Source organism: Salvelinus fontinalis, chromosome 17, assembly GCF_029448725.1.
Source record: "Salvelinus fontinalis isolate EN_2023a chromosome 17, ASM2944872v1, whole genome shotgun sequence".
NCBI classification, from domain to species: Eukaryota; Metazoa; Chordata; class Actinopteri; order Salmoniformes; family Salmonidae; genus Salvelinus; species Salvelinus fontinalis.
Genome location: NC_074681.1, coordinates 36790454 through 36817832, shown reverse-complemented (window position 1 = coordinate 36817832; position 27379 = coordinate 36790454). Strand labels below are relative to the sequence as shown.

General features: G+C 42.3%; 1 protein-coding gene across 3 annotated transcripts; it reads right to left on the bottom strand.

Moving 5' to 3' along the window:
- Window positions 1-343: 343 nt before the first annotated feature.
- On the bottom strand, window positions 344-26525 carry LOC129814259 (phospholipid phosphatase-related protein type 4-like). Of its 3 annotated transcripts, none has more exons than XM_055867262.1 (7): window positions 26346-26525; window positions 18052-18237; window positions 14144-14273; window positions 13727-13925; window positions 12187-12244; window positions 10327-10500; window positions 344-8608 (listed from the first exon to the last, which is right to left on the bottom strand). In XM_055867262.1, the coding sequence occupies exons 1-7, from the start codon at window positions 26427-26429 to the stop codon at window positions 6980-6982; spliced, it is 2460 nt and encodes an 819-aa protein (XP_055723237.1). In that variant the 5' UTR covers window positions 26430-26525; the 3' UTR covers window positions 344-6979. The 3 variants fall into 3 exon arrangements, with proteins under 3 accessions (XP_055723237.1, XP_055723241.1, XP_055723238.1); XM_055867266.1 differs by lacking the exon at window positions 26346-26525 and adding an exon at window positions 25536-25847; XM_055867263.1 differs by lacking the exon at window positions 26346-26525 and adding an exon at window positions 25532-25621.
- Between the last annotated feature and the right edge of the window lie 854 nt (window positions 26526-27379).

The window sequence follows — 27379 nt, the reverse complement described above, 5'->3', positions numbered from 1 at the left end:
TTTAATATATCAGATGATGTAAGAAGAGCTATAGAAATAAATTTGATTTGATTTGAATTGACAATCACAATATGCCATTGTGACACAGAGACATGACATCACTGCGTGCCTCTGTGACACAGGGAAATGACATCACAATGAGCATACAGTATGTGACCCAGATAAAGGACATCACGATCTACCTCTATCCCTACCAAAGAATTACATCAACATATGATTCTGTGACACAGGGAAATGACATATACCATTACATCACAATGTATACATGCAATACAAAGATGACTTCACTATTCGTCTCTGTGACACAGATGAGACAGAAAAAGATATCACCATCAACAAACCCTCCAGTTTGATAATCAAACATTTATTTCAATATTTAGACATAGTCAACTCCATAGAATGGTGAAATACAGAGTGTATTTAGAATGTGAAATACAGAGTATGTCTGGTGGTATCATTATACACAATGATTGGAATTCACCCTCTAAATAGGAGCGACTTCTGACTGAGACTTCTGTTTCGTTAGCCACAAAGCTATCCACCAATCACCACATCTGTTCTGAATGTGCACAGGCCAACGTTACAAATGTATAATAAAGCCAACTGACAGTTCGACCATAGAAATAGAATGACTAGATTATATATTTCTATACATTTAATTTCTATGCTCTCAACTCTATACAAATACATCCTCAGTCTATTAAACATCAAACATCTTCTTCTGCCAAACATGATTTATTTATGTAGATATGCTTTCCAAACAACATTTCCTAACAACTGCATGGCAAAGTTACAAATATTGTATTTACAGTGATAGAAATAATTACGAGTTAATCAATTGGTTGATTGATTGAGTAGGTATAAATCAAGGTACCAGCCAAAACTTTCAAAAGGTGTCATATACAAAAAATAAGCCTTTCGATACAGTACATATCAAAATGACCATGCAGATATGACCACAGTTTAAAGCCATCATGGAAGTATACAGGCAAATATAAAACGTTTTCCCCTTAAGCTGTCACCTCCAATATACCCTTCGAGACATAAAAAATATGTATAATATTTATATAATATCAATTCAGTTTCAATGAAAAGAAAAACACACAAAAAAACGTGATTATTGATGGAAATTTTTAACAATATCTTCATTTAATACATCCAGTCTTAGGTTCATATTATTGTGTACAGACACAAACAAACTGAATACATTCCTTATCTTGGCAATCCAAATGCAACTGACATATCATGACCACTGTAAAAAGTAGATATCTCAAGTCTCACGTTACTTCATGAGTAGATATTGTTCTATGAACATAACACTCATGTCAGGGGTCTCAAACTGGCGGCCCACGGACCACAAACATATTTAATGTGGTCTAACCTTGATTTAACCTGATTGAAGACAAGAGAAGAGAACGTGGTCCCCGGCGAAATGGCTTTGAGACCCCTGCTGTATATGTACAGTAAGCTCTTGGCACAGTTTTGTAAAGGTATCAGCGTACTATAATATAAGTACTATACACGCCCTACTTACATTTATAGATTGTTGAATGGTTCTACCTTTGTACACAACAAACTGGATATAAATCATTGATTATTTGTCATTGAACAATTATCTTGTTCAGTGGCAGCATATCACACACATATGGATCACATGTGATAGTTACAGTGCCACTAACTATTGGTAGTTACAGTGGTATTTACACCATAACTAGTGGTAGTGAAAGTAATGTTATTTTTTCACTTACGTACTTTAGGTCAAGGTTGTAATAGTTTTGTTTGTTCATTTTTATTTCTATTCGTTTTGACACTTTTATTTGAAATTCAGTTGAGTTTCAGTTTGTTTTCAGACCTGATTTGTTAGTTTTGATTTAGTTTTAGTCGTATAAAAATATTTATATTTTGTTTTGATATTATTTAGTGCTGGATTCAATCCGTATCGCCAGAGTATCGCCGAAGATCCGCATTAAAATGTAAAGGTCATTTCCGATTGAGCAGACATATACAACGTTTACAGTGAACGCAGTCGCCGCGCCCGCGGGAACGTTGCCTTGAATTGTCAATCACGCTATATAGCGGATCTTCAGCGCTATGGATTTAATAGAGCCCTTAGTTTCAGTTTTAGTGTTAGGGACAGACAGCATGCATGGGAGGATAGGAGCCATTTGTGTTGCATAGTTTTTTTGAGGGGGTGTTTTTTGGGATGTCGTCCTCTTGCAACTGGGAGGCAGTTATACATAAGGTGACTTTTAAGGTCATAGGTTAGTTTTATATGATTAAATAAAAATATTATAAATTATTAAATCAATCTCAATTTTAAAAAAGGAATAGCGAAAGAAATGGAATAGCAAAACATACGGTGTTAGGAAACTTTCTCTAGAGTATGTTTACACCCGTACTTTTTACATTTAGTAGTACTGTACATGTAAGAAGAATCAAATTATCTACCTAGACTATTTCCCCCCCTGTTAGCGAGTGATAGCTAGTGTTGGTGATCGAAGATTGCGAGGATAACGACACTGAGCCTTTTTCTAAAATATTTTATGAGTTGGAGAACAGATCGGAAGGGACCTCAGACCATTCCTCCATACAGAATCCTTCCAGATCCTTGATATTTTCATCTGTGCTTATGGACTGATTCTTTGTGGATTTTGATGTGTGCTTGGGGTAATTGTCTTGCTGGAAGATCCACTTGTGGCCAAGTTTCAGCCTCCTGGCAGAGACAACCAGGTTTTTGGATAACATATCCTGATACTGGGTAAAGTTCATGATGCCGTTAACCTTAACAAGGGCCCCAGGACCAGTGGAAGGAAAATAGCCCCATAACATCAAAGCTCCACCACCATATTTTACAGTAGGTATGGGGTTCTTTTCTGCTCATGCATTCTCATTTCGACGCCAAACCCACCACTTGTGTGCGTGGCCAAAGAGCTCTATTTTCATGTCATCTGACCAAAGCATCGATTCCAATCCAAGTGCCAATGCCATTTAGCAAAATGTAGGCATTTAGATTTGTTGGATGACATGAAAATAGAGGCACAAATACAGTGGTGTAAAGTACTTAAGTAAAAATACTTTAAAGTACTACGTAATTATTTTTTGGGGGTATCTGTACTTTACTTGACTATTTATATATATATTTTTTTACTTCACTACATTCCTAAAATGATGTATTTTTTACTCCACACATTTTCCCTGACACCCAAAAGTACTCGTTACATTTTTGAATGCTTAGCAGTACAGGAAAATGTGCCTGGTCATCTCTACGGTCTCTGATCTGGCGGACTCACTAAACACAAATGCTTAGTTTGTAAATTATGTCTGAGTGTTGGAGTGCGTCCCTGGCTATCCATAAATAAAAAAAATGGTGCCGTCTGGTTAGCTTAATATAAGGAATTTGAAATTATTTAGACTTTTACTTTTGATACTTAAGTATATTTAAAGCCAAACACTTTCAGACTTCTACTGAAGTTGTATTTTACTGGGTGACTTTCACTTTTACATGAGTCATTTTCTATTAAGTTATCTTTACTTTTACTCAAGTGTGACTACAGGGTACTTTTTCCACAACACCAAAATTGTTTTTTTCAAACTTGCCGGAATTCCACGTGAGTCCACTTACAGTAGTACATTTGTAACAACATAAATATTACAGCTATTCGATCAAATAAGCCTCACACAGCAAGTTAGCAATTCAAATGTATTTTGACCAAATTTGACAGCTCCATACAAAAAAATCACCACTTCCTCTGCTTCTGGCTGTATTTTCACATGGACAGATTTTGGGGTAGATTCAAGCCTCTCGCTTCGCCTCTTCCTCTCTGTAGCGATTCACAAGCTAGGCCTATTTGAAACGTCGCCATCTCTTGGACGCATTTACCCACCAGATTTAAACGCTTGAAAATCGCATTGAACACCCAATTTTCTTATAAAAATTAAAAAATATATAAAACTGGACATAATTCATGATGGTTTATTTTAGTTAGTTTTGGAGTCAAAGATAATAGTTTCAGTATAGTTTTAGTTTTTCAAACAGGTTTGTTAATTATTTTATTTTACTAAATAGTTTTTTCATGATTAGTTTTAGTTTCAGTTTTAGTTTACTATAATAAACTTGCTTTCGATACCGATTATGACTCACTTGTTTACTATTCCTCTTGTGGGAGGGAGAGGGATGGTATTGGCATTATACAACCTCTTCTCTCAAGCCTTGTTTATACCTGGTGCAAACATGCGTTCTTTGTACTGATCTTGCCCTCACTCTGATTGTGCCCACATTTTCAGAAATGCGTCTAATGTGGTATTAAAATATCTCGAAGGCTGCATTTACACAGGTAGCCCAATTCTGTTCTTTGTTTCACAAATTGGTCTTTTGACAAATCAGATCAGCTCTGAAAAATATCTGATGTGAAAAGCCTAATCCGTCCACTGTGTCTGCATTGGTACCATATTTCCTGGTTCCACCCTGTATGTAAATTATATGACTGCTATTCTTTCAAAATAATATTTATTTATTTTAAGACACCTATTGATGAGGTAAGTCAATGGTGCCATCTGTCAATGATTTTAAAGGGCGAGATAACGATGATTTAAATGGTTGCACTGTCCACATTTGTCTACACTTGTGTGCCTGACTACCTCTGTGTACCTGACTACCTCCGGACGTGGGCTGAAAGATCTGATCACAATGCACAGTCAGAATGTGAACAAGATCAAGAAAGGACGCATGTTAGAACCAGGTATAAACAGGGCTTCAGTCGTGACTCGTACATGGTACATTATAGCCCAAGGGAGAATAATGTATGATTTAATTGAATCTAACAGTACAACCAAAGTCCACAGCACAGGCTTGGCTGTCACATTGTCCAATCTGGAAAATCAACCGGATAATTAGACCCATTAGTGTGCGCATAGCAATGGTTGGGAAGAGAAGCCTCTCCTGAGAGTGGTTTCCATTTTATGGCACTCATCAATAGATACATTACTTGAAAATGAGTTGAGTGCAAAGTAAGTAGCATTCACAACATGTACAGCAGTTATAGATTTTAGTTGAAAAAAAAACGAACTATTTAGTGGACTTCACCATTCAGGTGGCTATATGAGCTGATAGGAAAAAGGTTACTTTATCAAAATGTGAATAACAGCGAATACTTAATAGTACACTTCTTTTAAAGGCAACAAAGGACACAAAGACTCAAAGTCCTTATTGAATTTCCCATCTTTAAGAAATGTTTTTTTATTAAGGCTCCTAGTAAGCAATTATCTTACATAGTTAACCCACTGCCCTTGGTTGTCTATTAATATACAGTATTTGCAGCTGTATACCCCTGTGAGCTAAAAAAAAAAGCACGACATACTGTTTTTCAGAAATCCCAGTTGTAAGAATCCCAGCGTCTGGAGGAAATCCACTCACGACCTTCTGAAAACCCTGGGAATTTTGGGAGAGTTACTGGAATATCGCAACCCCAGTGATAATATTTGGTGATTTCTCAAAACATTGCTCTTTTATAAATCACCTGCCAAATCAATGCATCCCCTTGTAAAGTTCCAAAAACAACAACTTTGAATAAACACATCTCTGGTAAAAATAGACTATCAATAATTAGCAAAAAGCAAATGAGGACATGTGGATATTGTTGGCAGCACAATCAGAGTACTATAAATATGTACAGTACATAGCAAAAAATAGAAACATTTATTTTCACAATTGTCAGGGTACTATATGTATGAAAGTTGTATTATGAAAAGCACCTCTAGAGTTGCTATGCATTTACTATGCAGTTGCTATGCAGTGCAACACACTATGACAATCACATTACACAGGGATATTTATATGCTGAGAAAGAGAACAGATCGTCAACGGAAAAAGCCTACAAAACATCATGTCTATCAACTTTGGGCGCGTTCGTAAATTCACTCTGGCTATCTACTCCGATTTCAGAGCACTCTCGTCTGAGTGTGCCAGAGCGCAAAATAACTGATGAATTTACGAACGCTCAACACCTGTTGAATACGGCCAGTATCAGTAAACATAGGCAAAAAAAGCGCAATTAAATTGTTGCCAGCAGCACAGTTACAGTCACCAAAGCTCTGGATAACATAAAAACAGCCTAACCAGCTCTGCTAGTGTGAGTAAAATGGTCAGAGTGAGCTGTTCTCTCATTTATGTCTGGAAGTAGCTAGCAAGCTAGCTAACTTTAGTCAGTTAGCTTGGGTGAGTGACTGCCGTTGTGAGGACAGAACGCTCAGATCAACCCTACTCCTCGGCCAGTGTCCAGTGTGCGCTCTGAACGCTCCGAGAGCGAAACGCTCTAAATTTACAAACGGACAATCTGACAACGCTCTGAATTTACAAACGCACTCAGAGCACTCTCTGGCACTCCAGAGAGAATTTACGAAAGCACCTTTAATAAACAACTTGCACGGTTTATTGCCATCAAAGGCTCTTGCAGGGTGATAACAAATAGTATCAAATTCTAAGTTCAAACCACTATAGCCACTATATAAAAAGAGTTAGAAGTTGTGCTTCTCAAATGGATCAAAGTTAATGTAATGAAATGAGGGTTGAAAAGTGTGCGCAAAATTACCTTGTAGCGATTATCCAGCATCTCCTGCATTCTTAAAGGATTATTGTGTGTGCTATAGTTTCATTTTCTCAAAGAACACACACCAGTAAAGGTAGTCCAGTCCTATCAAACCAGGTCTAACAGTAAAACAACTGTGAAAAATGAAGAATTATCATATTATTGAGTAATGGAAAAAACCCTATGTACAGTGGCCTTCCTGGACCAGAAACCCTAAGCTAGCTCTAATGAACTATGACCTTATACAGCCGTTTATGAGCTGAATGTTCTCATTGGTCTTATTGTGGGGTCCAGACTAGATCCAGTGTAGAAGGCCACTCATGGGGGACACAGATAGGACCACCACATGGGCAGTAAGGGGGAATAGTAAGAATAAGTGCTGACTGTGCAGCTGTTCACTCCCTATACGCCAGACCCAGGGTGGGGGGCGGTGTGGGGGAGGTTCCTTTGAAATAGTTCCTGGAGTTGTCCGGACTTGGACCTCTATCCGGGAGCAGGATGATTTTGCCCTTCCTCCGCAGGGTGGACTCCCGACTGGAGGCGATGGAAAGGGTCTCGGAGGCGGCCTCGCTGCCCCCTCCACTTAGTCCCTCCACAGGGGTCACACGGATGGTGGTGATGCCCTGGTGGGGGTGGTGGTGGTGGTGGTGGTAGTGTGGGTGGTGCACGTGGGGGTGACCCCCACCGCCACGCTCGCTGCCAGTGTCCGTGCCCGTCTGACTCATCCTCCCGTCGATGGAGCCGTAGCCGTCCTTGAGCGAGTCGCAGCTCTCCGAGTCGCGGTTGAGGTCGTTGAGCTCAAAGGACTGGCGGATGCTGCCCCGTTGCTCCTGCGGCTTCCACCTCCAGGAGCCACTGCCATCCGGAGGCTTGATCACAGGCTTGTTTTCCGGGTGGGCCTCCACCCTCACGATGCCCTGGCCGGGCTCCTGGTCTGTCAGGGCCTTGTAATGGATGGAGCCTGTGCAGCTGACCACGCTACCGTCCTCGGAGCTCTTGGGGCTGCCGTGTTGGAGCAGACCCTGCTGCTTGGACACGGTGATGACCTGCATGATGCGCGGCTGGTTAGTTAGGCTGTTAGTCCTGCAGAGGGCGCCCTCTTTGGCCACCTTCAGCCACTTGGAGCGCACGGAGCCTCCCCCGCCAGGGATCCCACCACCGGCATAGCTATCCTCCCTGTCCTCGTCATCCTCATCCTCCCTGGTGGAGGTGCTGCTGTTGTGCTCCTGGGTCTCCTCGGGGATGTGGACCAGCTGGGAGGAGCCTGGCCGGGACTGGATGGAGACGCGGGCCCCCGCAGCCAGGCCGCTGCTGCCCCCATTGTGAGGGAGGTGGTTGGACAGCGGCACGATGCTAGCTGCCAGCTTCATGTACTGGGCGGGGATGTGTCCCTGAGCACGGAGCTCCGCCTCCAGGCCCATGGCGGATGGCTCAGAGCTGCACCTCAGCTCCATGGTCCTCTGAGGCGAGGAGGAGGAGGACGTTGAATGGTGGCGTCCCACCACCACCCCACTGTCCATCACCTGAAGAGAGAGCTTGCGGTTCTCGTTCTTGCTCTTCCACTGAGACAGCAGCTGCTTGGAGCGCGTGGAGTCCATGGAGGCGTGGATGCTGGCGTGGCGGCGCGGGACACGGTGCTCCTCGGGGAGCGAGCCGCCGTGCGACCTGGGTAACGTGCTACTGTTAAAGGTCACCAGGCTGTCCTGTTTACACAGGGTGCTTGACGAGGTGATGCACTCCACGTCAGCACTGGCCCTCTTCAGGTTGTTCAGGGAGCTGGACTCGCGGCAGGAGGGGACCCGGGTCAGGAGGGTCACGGGACGGGCGGCGGTGAGGCTGTCGGTGGTGCTGGCGCTGTTTAGGCTGTTCATGCTGTTGAGGCTGTTGGGCTGCAGGTGGCGCCCTGCGCTCTGGCTGACGTTGGGCACGGTGTTGCTCCTGGGGGGCTCGCGGAGCGGGGGAGGCTGGGGCTGCTGTCTGGACGTGTCCCGAGTAGGCTGGAAGTTACCCACTGCATACAGACCCTGAAGGGAGGCCAGACCATGACAGAATTCTTTTTAGGTTGAACTACCATCCTGAACTACCTCTACCTACCTATCTATACCTAATATATCTGTATCTACTTATAACTGTCAAAAAATTTCTTTGGCGTCTCTAGACAGACATTAGTACACAATCAAGCATCATTCAGTGAACATATTAATTAAATATAAATTAAAAATTAAAAAGCCCAAGCAAGAGCAAAGAGCCATTCGTTCAACATGAGGTCTGCACGATTGTGTCAGTGGATTTGGTATGCCACTGGTCATGTGACATGTCTTAGTCACTGAGTCAGAGATAATGCAGCAGCAAACTGTGTTACTGTCGTGGTAAATTGTCAGTGGCACGATCATAGCCACAAGCACTTCTGATTTAATATTCCTCAATGTGAGGATATTGTGTGGGTGGGTGTAGGTGGTGTGACATGAATGTTTGTGGGATGTGCATGTCTGTTATTTATACCTGTCCATGATCCAGTACCATGAAAATTCAATATTTTACCGCATATTGCTGAAAAGGATTTGAGCAAATGCACAGTACTGTACAGTATCTTTACCAATCGTAGTCATGTTATGTATTTCTGATGCTGCACATTAAGCTAATTCAATGCCCATTTCATTTTGGTGACATACCCATTACCATATAGCCTAATTATATCCAACAGTATTTAAATAATTTTGAAACATTGACACCCGCATACAGTAGCATGAATCATATTGCTCAAAACTAGTGCATCCTGCTCTGTTCAGCATGCCGGTAATTGGATTTCTGTAACCCCATTTACAAAAGCACCACAGACTCAACAAACAAGCTAGCAAAACATGCCACTATTCATTACATCCATCAATATACAGACAGACAGTTGCACCTTTTCTTAGAGGCTCCACTCTTAGAAAAAATGGTTCCAAAAGGGTTCTTTGGCTGTCCCCGTTCCAGTTAGAACTCTTTTGGGTTACATGTAGAACCCTCGGTGGAAAGAGCTCTACATGGAAACAAAAGGGTTCTACCTGGAACCTAAAAGAGTTCTTCAAAGGTTTCTCCTATGGGAACAGTCGAAGAACTGTTTTAGGTTCTAGATAGCACCTTATTTTTCTAAAAGGCTAGAAGGAGATGAGAGGCTATATCACCTATATCAGAGGTGTGCTCTAGTATTAGAAAGAATGGCTTCAATGAGCTTAATCTTCAGATCAGTGTTCTTCAAACCTGGTCCAGGTGACCCACAAGGGTACATTTACATTTAAGTCATTTAGCAGACACTCTTATCCAGAGCGACTTACAAATTGGTGCATTCACCTTATGATATCCAGTGGAACAACCACTTTACAATAGTGCATCTAATATGCAGGCTTTGCAGGCTTTTGTTCCATCATGATACTAACACACCTAATTCAACTAAATCAATTTGGCCTGTTCTTTCATTTACAAGGTGAATCAGGTGTGTTTACAACATGGACTGGAACAAAACCTGCACCTCTTGTCTGTATCCAGGACCAGGACTAAAGAGCCTGGTGTGTCCGAAATGGCACATTATTCCCTATATAGTGCACTTCTTTTGATCAGAAAAAGTAGTGCACTTTATAGGGGATAAGGTTCTATTTCATTCGCAGCCCAGATCTACAGTCGTCGAGTGTCACCAGTTAGTGTCCCCGGACCAAGACCTAGAAGAACAGTGATCAACTAGAGATCTACTAGAGCATCTCACCAGGTAGACGGCGATCCCTCCTCCGATGAGGAAGCCACAGTAGACGTCGATGGCGTGGTTCTTGAACTGGATGATGCGGGTCAGGCCACAGATGATGCCACCCATGATGAAGGTGAAGACCAGCAGGGGCTTCAGCAGCTTGGAGGAGTCCGTCAACGTAGCGTTGAAGTACATCTGGAGGAGACAGGAGACTCAGTGTGCCATTACTCAGGCATCCATATTAGGAAGTCGCCAACTGACAACTGTGGAAGTTTTGTCGGACAACTCACCATACTTACATTCTAAATAGTAGGCATTTTGTGTATGCGAAAAGAGAAACTTTGAAAGTATATGCATTCTTTAAATGCCAGGATGTCATACTCATTTCGGTTAATTATCTAGTAGCATTTTCTGTACACTATAGAGGAAGATGATCGTCTTTTCAGATCCACGTGCGTTTAACAACAGCTGATAATCAGAATATGGGACTCGCTCTACAAAAATGAACGAATGGCCGGTAACAAGCGCGATTGCACATTAGATGATGCCTTCACAGTATAGATGTACAGTGATCCCTCGCCACTTCGCGGTTCACTTATCGCGGATTCGCTATTTCGCGGATCTTCATAATGCATTTTTTTTTTTTTTTTGGTGCATTGTGCTCTGCATTCTGATTCGCTAAAAACTCACTCCCGCTTCTTGTATCAAAACATGCTACGAATTGTGCTATCATTTTGTCGTCTCGTGCAGTTATGTGTACGTACATAAAACAGCTTGGCAAATTTACATTAAGTTGGCCAAATTATCTTGTAATTTCGAACATCTCCTAAACCCATATGAGCCGTTCATGATGAGCCGTTCATTACAGTTCTCCAACGTAATCGATGGTGGCATGTCGGTGTACAAGGATCTTTTTGCAAAGAAGAAAAAAGAGCGACAACAGCTGCCTATCACTATGTTCTTCTCCCGAACAAACACACCTGCACCGCGGGCTTCAGAAGAAGAGAACACTGCAGAGCGCAGTCAGGATGCAGCGGCCCAGTCTGAAGAGCAGTGAAACGGCCTACACGTGAGTCACTGTATTTGTATACATGTAATAGTTGCTAATTGTAAAAAAAAAAAAAGTTTTCTATTTCGCGGATTTCACTTATCGCGGGTCATTTTCGGAACGTAACCCCCGCGATAAACGAGGGATTACTGTATTATGTAGTATGCTGTTATTCGTTGCATACTCCATTCAGTTTTACCAAACAGTATGTTCTAAATAGTATGTAGTATGATTACTAAACAGTATTCCGTTTTAGTAAGTAGTAGGCAAGACAGATTTCGGACACAGCCAGGGAGTTTTGTCTGACAACTGGCGAGTTCCTACTATGGATCCCGTACAGCAAAAAATTCAGCTATTGTCTATAAAGTTATCTATTTACCATATATCCAGTTGCATTAGGGATTCGACAAATTGTTCTTGTTTGTAGAGAGGCCTGGAATCAATACACTATAAAGTAGCTTTTAACTGTTAACAGAGGTAGCCCCTTGATATGCATTACGACTGCGTTCCAATTCAACCATTCCAAGGAAAATGTATGTTTTTGTGGACATTAACAGAGACTGTTCAAACCGAAAAACAGTAATATGGAAAACATTTGTAGAGTAGGAACCATGGTCCTCATAGACTAGACTGCTGTGTGGCAGTAGGCTGAGGAGAAGGATGTGTATGTGTGTACGTCTATGTGTGTGTGTGTGTGTGTGTGTGTGTGTGTGTGTGTGTGTGTGTGTGTGTGTGTGTGTGTGTGTGTGTGTGTGTGTGTGTGTGTGTGTGTGTGTGTGTGTGTGTGTGTGTGTGTGTGTGTGTGTGTGTGTGCTTGTAGCTGGATTACTTACAGAGACGTAGACAGCAGCGAAGGCGGCCAGAGTGGCATGCTGCGAGGGAAAGGACTTCCTAGAACGACAGGAGAGGGAGACAGTCATTTTTTATCTTCCGCTTGAGAGACGGTGAGACAGACTAAAGGGAAATCCACCGTGAAGGGCACAACCCGTGATCGATTTGCCATAGCAATGAGTTGGTTATATTTGCCCCACAAATCACTGACCATATTTTGAGCAGTTTGAGCATAAGCATTGCGAGTTATTGTCACATCCCTAGCCTGAGCTAGCTTGCCACCGAGGAATAAAGTCAACAAACAGCTGTTAATTTACTTTATTAAAAATGACGGCCAATCAGACTTCAGGAGCAGCACATACCTACTGTGCTGTAGCCGTCATTCATCTATGGTCCTCCTCCAGACCCACTTGCCTATTAAAGTATTCCATAGCCTACATAATTTATGCAAAACAAAAGCAGGTTAAAGGACTTAAAACATATGCTAATCCTAAGAAAATCAACAATGTTTAATCTGGCAACTGAGGGACCTTCTAACATGGATTACAAAGGGCCCTATCTCCTTGCAGATGTGCACAGGCCTACTTCCCTTCCTGAGAGGCTGGACAGAACCGAAGACACACAGTACAGATTCCGCATATTGAGTAAACAGAAACTGACAGCCTTGGTAAGAGCTGAAAATGATAGCTGTGAAACGCTCAGTTGCCTGGTCTGTGTGTGGGTTCAGGCAGATCTGCCACACATTCCCTGTTTCGTAAGTGCACCGGGATGAACTGAGTGGGCTGTAGGAACAGCATCTCCGGTTCTCCTTGCTCTCTTCTTATTTCTGTACCGGCAGACCGTAGCTAGGACAGCTACATTGTACAGTGAGTCAGACACAGTATTTATTAAGTTAACCCAGCAACTTGGTGGAGAATGGAGACATTAAAATAAAGAAGATTCACCCATTTTTTAATGTTATATTGTATTTGTGCTTCTCTGAGCGATTCCCAGGGTCATTTCATGTTTTCATGTGTATCTGAGCTACATGTATTGCCGTTCAAGCAGGCCGATATAGCATTTCAAATGGGTGATTATTTCCTTTAAGTGCCTTTAATAAACTAATGTCTCTGAGACTGGTGGTGAGTCACTCCTGAGGTAGAGGCTAGTGTGGGTGTTGTTTAGCAAGCTAGCGCTATTCTTAACATTGCAAATTAGCATTTCGTAACATAGCTTTCCAATGTACAGTATATGAACAACCGATAGATGTACAGTAGGCATGTTGTTGGTTTACTGGCGGGAAAAGGTGTTCGCTGTAATAATGTGTGAAACTTCTGTATATACTACATTGGAGAGATATGCTAATGACCATCTGTGGCAGCCCACTATAGATGACGTTGCGTGCCACTTGCAGAGCACAATTTCAGTGCCTGTGTTTACAAACTCCAGGGTGAAGTTTCTCCTACGTTTCCCCTTCAAATCTAGGATAATGTTCCCCTCCACCAGTCCTAATCTTTAATTATGATCTAAATGGCAAACATGATCCTAGATCAGCACTCTGACCTGCCAGCGTTGATGATGGCTGGGTCTGCTCCTCCAGAACAGAAGTCCTCTGTGATGAAGGAGCTGTCATCACAGGTCAAGTTGAGCGTGGTGTAATTGGGTTTACACACTGTCAGGAAGTATGGGGCGTGGTAGCCCGTCGACAGCTGGATGATATCAGTGATGAGAGCCGTGAGGCACAGTCCAAATACGTGGACCCCTGGTATAGTGATGGGGGGGGGGGGGGGGGGGGGGGGGGGGGCAGAAAGTGGGAGAGCAAGGGAGATATTACTCAGCTAATCACCAAAAGACAAGACAAAACACTATGCAGAAAATGTGGGCGTTCACTACGCAGCTGTGTCAGTGTTGTGTGTGTTGTGAAGTTCGATACGCCATTATGTTTCAAGACGTCACGATTGAGAAAATACCAAAACTTACCAACAAACCGAACAGCACGCCGTATATACGAGTTGAAATTGCAGCCAGCTGCATTGATATTGGCCTCTGTTTTGACCCCAGTCTTTCTCCTAGACAGACAGCAATACAGGATACCTTCTCCTATCATTATCTAAGAAGAGATTCGACAGAAAGGACAGACAGAGGGCGGGTTTAATTAACATAGACCAGGGTTGGGGTCCATCCTAGTTCAGTTTCTGTAAGTTGAATAATTGGACCAAATAATTTATTCATAGGATTGCTCCTGAATTGACTAGAATTTATTAGGTAATGACGCCAACACATAATGTATTCATAATCTCAGTTATGAGTTTCCTGTGGATAGCAGCATCTGTTAGTGAAGGAGAGATGGCTAAAGTGAATGCAGGGCTGCTCCACCACCTGAGGCAGCTAAAATAACTACATGCCTGTGAGGCAGCTAAAATAATTACCTGCCTCTGAGGCAGCTACACTAACTGGCTGCCTGTAAGGCAGCTACTACAGTCTGACACCTCCCATGGCTCCCAGTGCCATGCTAAGGTAGAGATTGGTTACTACACAGGACCACAGCTGGGACAAACCACAGGACCAGCGTGGGAAACTCCCTACGACAGCTGGCACGTACTATCTCACCTGCGGGGTGAGAAACAAATTATCCTATTGGGAAACACTGAACATCTGGGTTGAACCATCTAAGCAGCGGGGGGAAATATATCTACTCCATGAGAACAGGTGGGAAACACCATACAATGACAGACTGTATGAGAAAGAGGAAAACATCGACATGGAGAAAACTCCAGGGGATAACTTCAATTATGTATGAACACATACAGAATGTGAGATGCTCAGAGAGGCTTGGGAAAATGGTCACAATGGGGGACCAGCGTGTGTTTCAGGGGAAAGGGGTGTGTCAGCTCCTTCAGCTAGGACTTGAAATCTCCCCATTCTTGCTCCATGTTGCATGCCTTCTCAAACAGCTATAGCTGCATATTAATTCACACGTCAAGTCTTCTCTTGAGTTGGGCTCGGGGATGGAACAACTGTTAAACATCTGAGCTTGTGGTTGTTTGTGGGGGAAGGGTAGGGAGAGTGTGTGTATGTGTCCCACATCTGTTGCTAAGAGGTAAGGATGTTAGGAACAGTATAGGAAGAATCACAACAATTGTTTCCCAAAAATAAAATGTTGAAAAAAGTAGAGATCTGAATGGTTTCTGAATGCACTGCACATATTTAAAATAATATTTATATTTGTAAAAAAATATATATGGGGGATTGGAAAGAATGCAGACAATTACTGTACAATGATTGAAGCCACAATCTATTTGCAATACTAAAGCCCCTACAAAAATTATTCAAAATAAATAATAATAATAATGAACACATACACACAACACATTTGTGAATGTGTATGTCTGAAATAATGGAAAAGTGTGTTCAATCTCCAAATCGTAAAAGCAGTAGTAGAAAACAGAATTCTAAAGGGGTGAAATTTGTTTTGGCAGAAGAATCACCCATAAAAAATGGAATTTTAACAAAGAAGACATTGGACAAAATACACATTTCAAACATAACCAATAAATGATGACACTTGAACCCCTAAAAGCCCAAGGGCAGAACACTTCTTGAAGAGTGAGATACATTCATGCTACACAGGCATGCCCTTTGAATAAATTAATATCCGTTGTCAAATTGTTTAAACGTTCTATAACGGTTTACAATTGTCCATTCTAGGAGCAATTACTACAGTATAGCCTATACTGCATAACATGTAAGTGTGCGTTCGGCACAGTAGGAGGAACATGACATTAAATACATAATTGCCTGCATTTACTTTAATGATGAGAGGATCAGCGACTGGGAACAAATTAAATAGGCAGGATTTATAGTCCATCGATAATCTCCTGCTACAGAATATTGATGTTATAGAATCTATATATATATGATATATCTCAAACAAGGGGGATAATAGGACGTTAATGACTAAAGAAGGGAGATAGGGAGTTGCATTAACCATCATAGAGCAAGTTGCTAGAGGTGGACTCATAAGCCATTACACTGAAAAGATCTTTGTATGCTTTTGTATTATATGGCCGTCTTGTAGTTTTTGTGTACAATACTGTATAGTGACCTATTTCTTAAAGAGAATAACAGAACAAGTCACAGCTTAGTGTCTGAACCATATTCATTTGGACTGCAAAGCCAGTAACATAGTCCAATAAATGTCGTCATATAGCTAAAGTAGAAGAAAGCTAAATAGACAAACTAAGTGTAGATTCCTCTGTGTGTTTCCACCTCGAGACCAACTCATGCAAGCATTAAAAAACACAAGAAAACCCTTCAGTGGAAAGCTGTTTTATAAAAGCCATAAATGGTTTTAGCAGGTGAATTTCAGCTATAACAATATGTGGCCTTATCGTGGCTATGCTTTATCATAACCAACTGTCATTCTAAGCACCCTAAGGGACACCTGTTAAATAGAACATGCAGTAGGCTACTAAAGGGCTTCTACAAAAAAAAATCAACACATGACCCGAGAGATTTCTGTCTCAGGTCTGTCTGTTTGTCTGTCTGGCTGTGTTGATGTTCAGTCAGTGGCCCTATGCGGGTCACAGTCCAATAGAAGCTGACAGCGCCAGCCAAACTGTATGGGTCTGAGAGACAAAGCATGACACTGCAAGAAGCACAACCCCGCAGGTTGCCTAGGTGATAACAGCCGAAAGAGAGAAAGAGAATGTGTCGCCGAGCGAGACGCTCTCAGGGGAATTTTTGCTGAGGAGCATAGAGAGAGCAGCAGCAGAGTGATGCTGAAAATTGTATGAATATAACGCGCCAAATGAATGTCGAATTATGACAATTATTAACCAGAAAAATCTGAAGATGTTTTGGAACGTGTAGGCCAACACTTTCCATAAAAGGTCCATGGGAAACTGTACGCAGACACCTTCAGGCCTGTTGTTTTCTCACATTAGCAGTATCTAATATAGAGAAGAGACGATAGATAGAACAACATAGATGTTATCTTTATGGAAGAGACTATTACAAAACCAAGACCTTTAGCAAACTGATGGCACTTGAACCCCTACAAGCCCAAAGCCAGAACACCTTTGGAAGAGTTAGATATTACATATTAAAACAATGAAAACCTGTTCTTTACTAGACCCTAAAGGTAAATCCACTGTAAAGGGGGAAAAAACCTAGGTTAGTGTACACTTCTGGGTGAGTGAACCCTTAGAAGTGATCCTACAGCCTAGGAGTGAATTCATCTGCATGAGTAAACACATTGTGACATACCATTGGGAGAAAACCCTTCTGATATAATATATCCAGGTAAATGAGCATGCTAAGATATGAAAAGGCATACCTTTTTGAAGTGAACCCCAGACAGTGTGAGTAAGCCCTTTGGATTCTCCCTGAACTCTCATTCAGCATGAATAAACCATATGTGACTAATGAAAAGTGGATGAACCCTTATGAGGGAACACACTGAGATTAAGGGCATGCTGGCCGTGAGTAAGCCCTTAGAAATGAAACATGAAGAGTGAATTTAGCTGACAATCTGAATATGGAACCCTTAGAGAGGGACTAAGCACACACACAGTGAGTAAACCAGGACGGAGTGAGTTTTCCAGCACATGCCCTAAACCCTAAGAAGTTATCCCCTAAGAATACATTTGGTAGAACACTGACTGTGAGTTCAGCTAACACCGGAATGAAAGTAAACTGAAGAGCACACTGATGCTACTAGCTTGGTCCCAGATCTGATAGTACTGTCTTTCCAACTCCTATGGTCATTGTTTGGCGTGACTAGGAGTTGGAAAGACACCAAAAACATATCTGGAACCAGGCTATGATGCTACATCCTTCAGGCAACCAATAGGGAGCTAGGGAATGAGGTTTGTGGTTATACTGACCGTAGCTGTAGGTCCAGCGAAGGCCAGGCTGAAGAGCATGAGGAAAGGGATGACTTCCTCAGCGGGCTTGATGTATGGCATGCTCAGACTGCGGTCATTGCAGCTGTAACCCAACCGCACCGGTTTGAACACGTCGGTCAGCTCCAGAAAATATAGGCTGACCACAGAGGAGGCCATGATCGGGAGCTGGAGGGAGAGAGTGTGGGGAGGGAGGGAGAGAGGGGGAATGGTAGGGAAGACAGAGAGAGAGATGAGGTTGAGAGGAGGATAGAGGAAGACAGAAAGAGAAAGAGGGAGATAAAGCAGAGGAGGGCGATAGACAGATGTTTGAGAAAGAAAGGAGAGAGAGAAACGAGAGACAGAGAGGGGGAAAAGGTTAGAAGCTGTCATGATAACATATGGCAAGCAGCAGACAGAAAGCAAACTACTATAAGAGCCCTGTCGGACAAGCCATCCAAAATACAACCCACTATTCTTCAAAATGACATCCTTCCTGAGCACTGAGATTTTAGCCTTTTAAACAGCAATGCTCTTCCAGACAGGAGCCACTGTTTCCGTTTAACGACTTAATTTAGCAAACTAAGAAACATAGAGAATACAATGATAACTGGCTTGATATTAAACACTATTGTGCTAAGAGTGATTGGATCGCAACAGAATTCCACAGTCTTAAGAGCTTTACCACCGAGCACTTGTTGATAACCATCTGTTACCCAAGCACAACAACACTGTGAGCCACACCGCATAGTGCGCACAGAACCAAAACAACAACATGAACTGAACACGGAAAACACAAAACGAGTGGTTGATGAAAGCACAGCGATTACATAGGGTAGATTTCCCATTACTTCTCCCTTTATAGTTCACTCCACATCAGAAAAACCCAAGTGCTCTGTGAGAACTGGGTTTCTACAGAAATCACACAGGCAGTTTCCAAATACCTCTTGCAATGGGGACGACACATTACTACAACAGCAACAGAATGGCATAGCATGCAGTCTGCTGAAGATGCGTAAGGACTATTGATGAGAAAAATATGGAAGCGTAACATTTCAAGGGAAAATACATTTGAAGGGAAATGTTTATCTTTTTGCAGCTGACCAAAGGCATCTTCAGGGGCTGTGATGGCATTTACAGATCTAACACCAGTGAGAGCAACCATTCTCTGTTGGTGGGGGTGGACGTATTACTGTAGTAGGAGGGACTCTTATTAATACATGATCAGTGTCCCCCCCCGCGGGCCGGTTGAGCAAATGTAGGCTAATGTGATTAGCATGAGGTGGTAAGTAACAAGAAATGGACACAGAGCTATGAGGTTGGGGTTTTCTTGACCAACTAGAAGATTGTGCCCTAGTTACAGTCTAAGATATCACCAGGGCCCAGATTTAAGGTCACATAGTCATGCAAAGGTTACATAGTAAGGAAAAACTCCACTCCCCTATCGCTCATGTGAGTTTCTCCAGCTTCAAGCATTGAATGAGCTCTAATTCAAGTAATTTACACTTCTTCAAAAATGAAGGATTCTAGCTTTTGCATGCCCCTACATTTTTCAACTTAGGCGCACTCATGCTCCTTGTAAAAACGTTCACCTTAGAGCCCTGGCTACTATTACTAATTCAACCAAAACCACAATTTCTACCTTCGATTTATGCTCATTAATAATAACCGGACATGACAATGACGTCAAAATTTTCCGATACTCATCGACAGTGGATTTAGAAAGCAAAGTACCTGTTCCAAATGACGTGGGCCTGTGAAAAAGTTAAGTTAGGAGTCAGCTGTTTTATTTACTGCAAGATTATAGTGGTAGGCAGTCAACTTGATATTTCACAAAGCGGATCCTAGAAAATAAGAAAAGCCAGAATAACTGTCTAGTAAACACTTCACAGTTCCATACAGCTGCTTTACCTTAAAGCTGCACACATAACAAGCATTATTACTATCGCAGACAGACATGCAGATACATTTTGAGCAGTCTACCCTTTTCCTCCAGCCCTTGAAGGTCTGAAACGAACTGTCAAAAAATGTATCCTAGTTGGTAACTCTCCTACCTGGAACGGGTCATACCAACTCACTTCTACAGAGGTGACATTATCTTTCTGAAATACATCACAGTATTTACACTCCTAATAATAGAATAGAACCATACGTCCATACAATCCCTAAGCCTGAAACAATACAGAGGCCGTACATTTACATACTCAACAGAGAGAAACTAAACCCCTACTCCAAAATGTGGCACCACCACACTAGGCAATGTGAATGGGCACCCAATGCGGCACGTTGCCTCCCCTTAGGACCGGAAGCACACGTCGGACATGGGGGAAACAACGTCACAATTACCGTCTCTAAAGGGTTGCTGCAAGCTCACGTTTCGAGTTTCAATTGATAATTCCATTGGTAAACAGGCCATGATGATTGAAAGGGGTCTAAGTCCCCAAATCCCACTTGATGTCTGAGGATGAGTTGAGGTGACTGGGAATGCAGCAGTCTCTTGGATGGGTTCACGACGTGATTCATGCTACCCAGCCTCCCACTCTCCTGTTCAGACAACCACTACCAAAGTGATCTACAATAGGGATCATTCCTTAGAACATTTCTTCCTGTCAACATTCTAAATGTAGTATTCAGTGAATACTTGCTTTAGCTCCTGTTATTTTTCTATCACTCTAGTATACAGTAATTGTTGTATGATTTCACAAAATTGCTGCATGTAAAAAAATAAATATATATATGTGGCCTCCTGAGTGGCGCAGCGATTTAAGGCACTGAATTTCAGTCCTAGAGGGGTCTCTAGAGATCCGGGTTCGATCCCAGGCTGTGTTGCGACCGGGAGACCCATGAGGCGGTGCACAATTGGCCCAGCGTCATCCGGGTTAGGGGGGGTTTGGCTGGCCCGGGATGTTCTTGTCCCATTGCGCTCTAGCGACTCCTTGTGGCGGGCCGGGCGCATGCACGCTGACTTCGGTCACCAGCTGTACGGTGTTTCTCCGACAAATTGGTGCAGCTGGGTTCCGGGTTAAGCGAGCAGTGTGTCAGTGGGGCTTGGCAGGGTTGTGTTTCGGAGGACGCATGGATCTTTGTCTCTCCCGAGTCCGTTCAGGAGTTGCAGCGATGGGACAAGATTGTAACTACAAACTGGGGAGAAAAAGGGGTAAAAAAAAATACAATAAAAAATGTATATACATATCTAAAGTGAGTAATTTATAACTTTTAATGATAGCTAAATGCGGACCATGTAAACTAAGAACTGTGAAACGTTTCTTAAACCATCTGCTTGTGTGTGAGACGTTATTGACATGACAGTATAACCAAACAAACACAGAAGCTGCACATTTCTTCAAACACAACAATGGCGACTTAAATTAGTTCAATTACTTTGCAATTCACTAAATATTGGGGAAACGCTGCAGCATAATACGTAGCTTAACGTTAGTAATAAATAGGTAGAGTAGATGGACGCAAGGCAAGCCGCGTCGTCACAGGACCATTAAAGCAACCGAGCCCCTTCCATAACATGAATGATGACGAAGGAGAGATATAGAGTAGACCTATAAGCCACAGTGCCACAATTTCTACCGTATTGTTCATCACAATCCAATCCATCCACATGCATTAATTTCCGAAGCATCTTACATTTGCCTAAAAACTATGGGTATAAAGCTAATCGCAAACAAACACCTTAGGAGCTGTGCTGCCTGGTTGCCCACCATACTGATAGCACTTTGCAACCTCATGCTCGTCTAATAAGAGCTTACCATGCAAGACTGTTCCTGCATCTGTTTGATTACTGGAATCCAGGATCTGTGTAGGCTCTCTGCTCGTTTTGATGCCACCAGTTAATTGACTAATTGAGCTCCATAAAGAACTTAACTAAATGATGATCTGCACGATTATCTTGCCTGTCCTTAAGCTATCGTAAAGGAACATTAATGTAAATCGGCTGAAGGAGGGGCAGTGGGTTGTTCCCCACCCAAGGGCATATTTTAAAAATGCAGTGTCACATTGAATATTTATGTTAGAATAATACAGTTTCCCCGGTTGAGCGACCAATGGTTTATCAGCCACATTTTTCTTTCCTTACAGTAGCTCTGAATGAATAGTCACCATACCTTTTACCAACATATTATACATCAATTGAGTTTGTGGATTCCACTTTTCATGTTTCCACTTTTCATAATGATTCTGTTGTTGTTGTTTTTGTTGTTGTTGTGGTAGAGATATAACTTTTGTTTTTCATTGGATATTCCCTTCCATTCAATCCCATGGTAGAGCAGGCTGGGCCACCGGGGCAGTGATTTAAGTCCCATGGCGTGACACTTTTGTATTACAATGATCACTCATACTCTCTCTCTCTCTTACCCAGGGAAATCCTTCTTGTTGATGTCACACATAGACAAGAGTTAGCCTTTCTTCATATCCTGTTGAGGTTCTTTATGCTTACTCAAGCATAGTAAACAGTCGACATCAGCTAAAGAGGAATGAACAGAGGAAGAAAAAGAGGCTGGAGCAGAGAACTCTCCATGGCGCTAAAATGAGATACTGTGTACCACCATGTGTTTCTCCATTTTCATTACTCTTATCTTATTTTATCCTCACCTTTCCACTGACTTTTTACTGATATCAGACATGTTGGGCATTTATAGGGATGGAGAAGGCACCCAAATTTGGCCAAAACTAGCATTGCCATCCACACCAGTCACTGCTTCCAAGAATGGTATGGAATGGTACAGAATGGAATGAACTATTGAACTAACCTAACGTAGCAGGCAGAAAAGACACGCATGAAACTAGATCCCCTACATCCCTCAAACTCAACTCTGGACCTCGAAACCAGTTCCACTGCATTTTTTTCATTGTCCCCCTCTACTCAGGGACTGATGTAGACCTGGGACACCAGGCGGGTGCAATAAATGATCAGGAAGAACAGAAAACCAGCAGGCTCTGGACCTCAAAGGGTAAGATTTTAATAACCCTGCCCTAAATACTGGTCTTGACCAGAAGAAGAAATAACTGTTGGGGGAGGTTCTCTTGTGCACTGTTCAATGAATCCAGGAAATGTGGAGGAGTTAAGATGGAGTGTCGCTTTGTTAACGTCCAAAAGCGGAAGTCCACAGGCTCCCTTTCCATTTCCCCTGAAAAGCGGACCATCCAGTTGTTGGGGACTCGGCAGAAGCTACTATTGAACTAAAGCCAGCTCTGTTATGAGTTGGACCGTTAAAGGTCCAATGCAGACGTTTTTATCTCAATATCAAATCTTTTCCGGGTAACAACTCAGTACCTTACTGTGATTGCTTTCAATCATAATGGTCAATAAGAAACAAAAATAGCTTCTTAGTAAAGAGCATTTTCTCAATCAAAAATGTTGCTAGGACTGTCTGGGAGTGGTCTGAGTGGGGAGGGAAAAACTGAAAACTAGCTGTTATTGGCAGAGAGGTTTGGAACTTCCTTTCTTATAGGTCTATTAACATAATGTAAATATTATGTACCACCAGGTGATGTCACCAGGCAGGCCAAAACTCCACCCAACCAAAACAGGCTGACATTTCAGGCGGTCTTTTTAAACAGCTCTAATTCCAACATCAGTGCTTAAAGGCGCTGGGTCTTTAAGCCTGCATGGGCCACATATTCTCCAATCTAGACATACACTGAGTAGACCAAACATTACGAAGACCTTCTTAATATGGAGTTGTGGCCAGTTAATTAAACAGTCAGAGTCTCATCGAACTCACAAGTTAGCAGGACATTTATGTTGTTCATCCTCAACTCATATCCGTAGGGCTTATTTTTCCAATAGTGACTAAAACCAAAGAAGTCAGTGTTGACTTCCATCTTCTTGACGGGCAAAGTGAAGAACACCTCTGCATCTCAACGACATGTTTGCATTTAGAAGCCCCATGAGAAAGCTTGTTCAACTTAATATGGGGATCTAGCCCTCTCCAATGTGTACCTCCAAGAACCAGGCCATATAGCCTACTATTGGGGGAAAACGTAACCAAAGGAGTCTATCCTCACCTCTTCTATCACCGTCTGGTTTGGGTCTGTGTCTACCCGCTGCAAGGGAAAACTGCAGTGCATCGTCTGGTCTGTGGAGGTCACCGGTTGTCACCTGCCTTCCATCAAGGACCTGCTCGCCTCCAGGACAAGTAAGCGTGCAGATAAGGTCATCGCCGACGCTGCCCACCCCGGACACCCCATCTCTCAAAGACTCATGAGCAAAACCGCCCGCCACCTGAACAGTTTCTTCCATGCTGTGGCCCTCATCAACCGGCCATCAGGCTCATAGGGATTAAGTGACTTTGCATTGGGCCGATTACTGCACCTTGTCATCAATGACCTCGAATACCAATCTGCACTCTATTGCAATGGCCCAACACTGTATACTGTATTCACCACGGCAACATCCATCCCTCTGCTTATATAGATAAGATATATAGATCTGTAAATTGTATATTCCCCCTGTACTCAGCCTATAATACACTCTAGAGTTGTATGTTTTATGGTTAGTGTTCCGATATTGTATATTCTGTATGATGTCTATGTGGATTCTGATTGTGAAATCCATTATTTCAAAGACCAACCTGATGTTCTTTTCAGGTAACCATCTATAGTTAATCGTCAATCGGTCTATAATGAATGGAAAACATGGCCTACATATTTGGTGGAGCGTCATTAAACCCACTGTAATGCTTTGTAACTACATAGCAGTCTTCAGCGTCATGGAGAACTCCCAGATTCAGCAGATGCCATTACTACCGTTCTATCGATTAGGCCTCTAATCACACAAAATGCAAATGAATCAATCAATCCTTGGCTACATGAATATTTGAAATAGGTGTAACAGGCTGTTTAAAACAGTAGGCCTGCATAAACTAGCATGGCATATTAATATTCATGATTTCCAGTTTCATCATTCATCATTCATGATCCCTGCGTGGGAGAAAACAAGCAAGGCTAAACATGTTTAATTCTTTGAGTCATTTTTGCATATTCCAACTCGTTTTTATCAACATTCTCTAAATGATGTGGGTGTTGAGTTATATGAGCAATGAAACAGATATGAAACAAGAGTGATGTGACTATTCAGATGAGAGTGAAATGATTTATTATTTATCATGTTCAACACTTCAGTTGATTGGCTACTGTATGAATCTGTTATATGACACATGACAGAAAGACATGAAGATAGCCCCTACCGCCAGCTCGTTAACCTTGAATAAGTAGTTTTAGGGCAGCCTCATCATTCATCCTAGCCTTCAACGTGACTGTCATACCAATACACAGTGCCGTGACTGCCACACATTCTGCGCGGCTACCTGTAGGCAATGTGGTGTTGTGCATAAAATATGATACAGCTGTATTTCGTTACATTTCCGCGGTCAGTCACCGCATATTCATTCAAAACACATTGTTTCTCTCGGCTACTCCAGCGCCAGCGGTTCAATGCGCATTGGAGCTCTCGCGGAATGGTAAAACTCACCTACCTCAACGAAATAGAAACAAGGCAGCAAGGTAACGCTGTCTTTGGTCACCTTCCCTTTTAACCTCTCTTTGGCAGACATGATGAACCTCCTGTCTCTCCTTTGAGAGGCCGGAGACAGAGAGTTGTATTTAATTCCGCCCGTAATTTTGGCAATGTAAGAGATTACGCTTCTGTAGCTGGTGGTTTCAGCTTCATCGCCAAGTGTCGCGCTTGTGTTGAATGATCGGCTCCAATGCAGCCAGTCACTCGCGCACCAAATCACTATCGAAGCAAACCGCAAAACCGAATGGTAAAATAAAAAGGTTATGCGTATTTAGATATCTAGTGGGAAAAACATGATCCAAATATTGCATTGTATTCCTTGAGAGTATTGAGTATTTTGCAGGTGACAACAACGACGTGCAACGAGAAGGAAAATGCAAAAAGATCGATGCAAGTGACGTCAGAACAAGTGTGCTAAAAACCTATTTTTCACACGGGTGGCACGCATGGGAGTACGCGCACACCCGAATGAATACACGGTGCATTGAAAGTGTGTGTATGTGCTACACATAAAACGATTGTAGACCCTCTAGTTCTGCACTCATTGTTCATTTTCACGTAAAACATCTGTCATTGAACACAAAATACATGTAATCATTGCAGAGGGGAATTGAGGCAGAATTGCATATCAAGGCTACTGGTAATAGATAGATCACCTAAGCCTTTTATGCATATTTTGCTATAGTAGCCTAAGGGTCTTGAACAGAGAGGTTCAGGCAGACAGACAGACAGATAGAGGACAGACTGACAGACACATACAAATACCCACCTCTAAGGTCATTGCTGTACAACACAAAAACATCCTCAACTTTCCTTGTGTGTTTCCTTTTATGCAGAATGCTTTCCAATCCATTCACTTTAGCTGGTTTCCGCTTGTTTGTTATTCCACACAAGCTCTTTGGGTGAGAGATTCCTGACATCTTCCATTTCTTATGCCAATTTAGTGAATACTGGGGCAGTTAGCTGAATTGTGCCACTAAGCATGGGGTTTAAACCCTCAGTTCCAGCTTTGTTAACTCCTTCATGTGGTCAGTAAATTCTAATACTTTTCTAACCATTTTATTTTTTGTTTCAATTTGTTCTTATGTGGTGGTTGTGGTGACAGTTGTATCATGCTATTGTTGTAAGTGTAATTTCAGCTTTATTCAGGAAGTCACTCCAAGTAAATGTTTTGTTTTCCTCACCCTTCAATGTAAACACCAGACATTCTAATGTTATTACAGTTATTACAACAGATGTATGCAAACGAAAAGGGCAACAAACAACCAAATGTGAACTCTTTCTTCAATGACTTTAGATATCAGATTCAAAACTGATTAACCAAGGCCATAGTCTTAAAAAATGTCTGGGGTGGGATGTGTTTCACCTCAGGTGTCCACAATTCGGAGCTGGTAACTTCCGCCATCTAGTGTTAGAGCTTGAAAATTACAATAAAAGGGAAGGTTGCGTCACAATTGTTTGGAACAGCCTCCTTTCCTCACTACCTTAGTAACGTCCTTTGATGACCAATTATTTGAAACAACCTGATAAATATTGCCCTGAGACGTGTGTTGACCAGGAAAAACTCTTGATCCTTATGATAAACTACAAATACTCCCGAGCACCCTGAGTTGTTCATGGTCAAGTCACATGGTGTGGAAAAATCCAGGGGCCCTAACTAAAAGTTATTATATAAGATAAATTCCAGTCTTTTCAACTGTCAGTGATTAGATAGTAAATGGTGTTATTAAATGGTTTTGGAACATTGCCAATGGTGTGCTGTTAAACATGCAAGGTCCTTAACACCTACACACTCACAGCTCA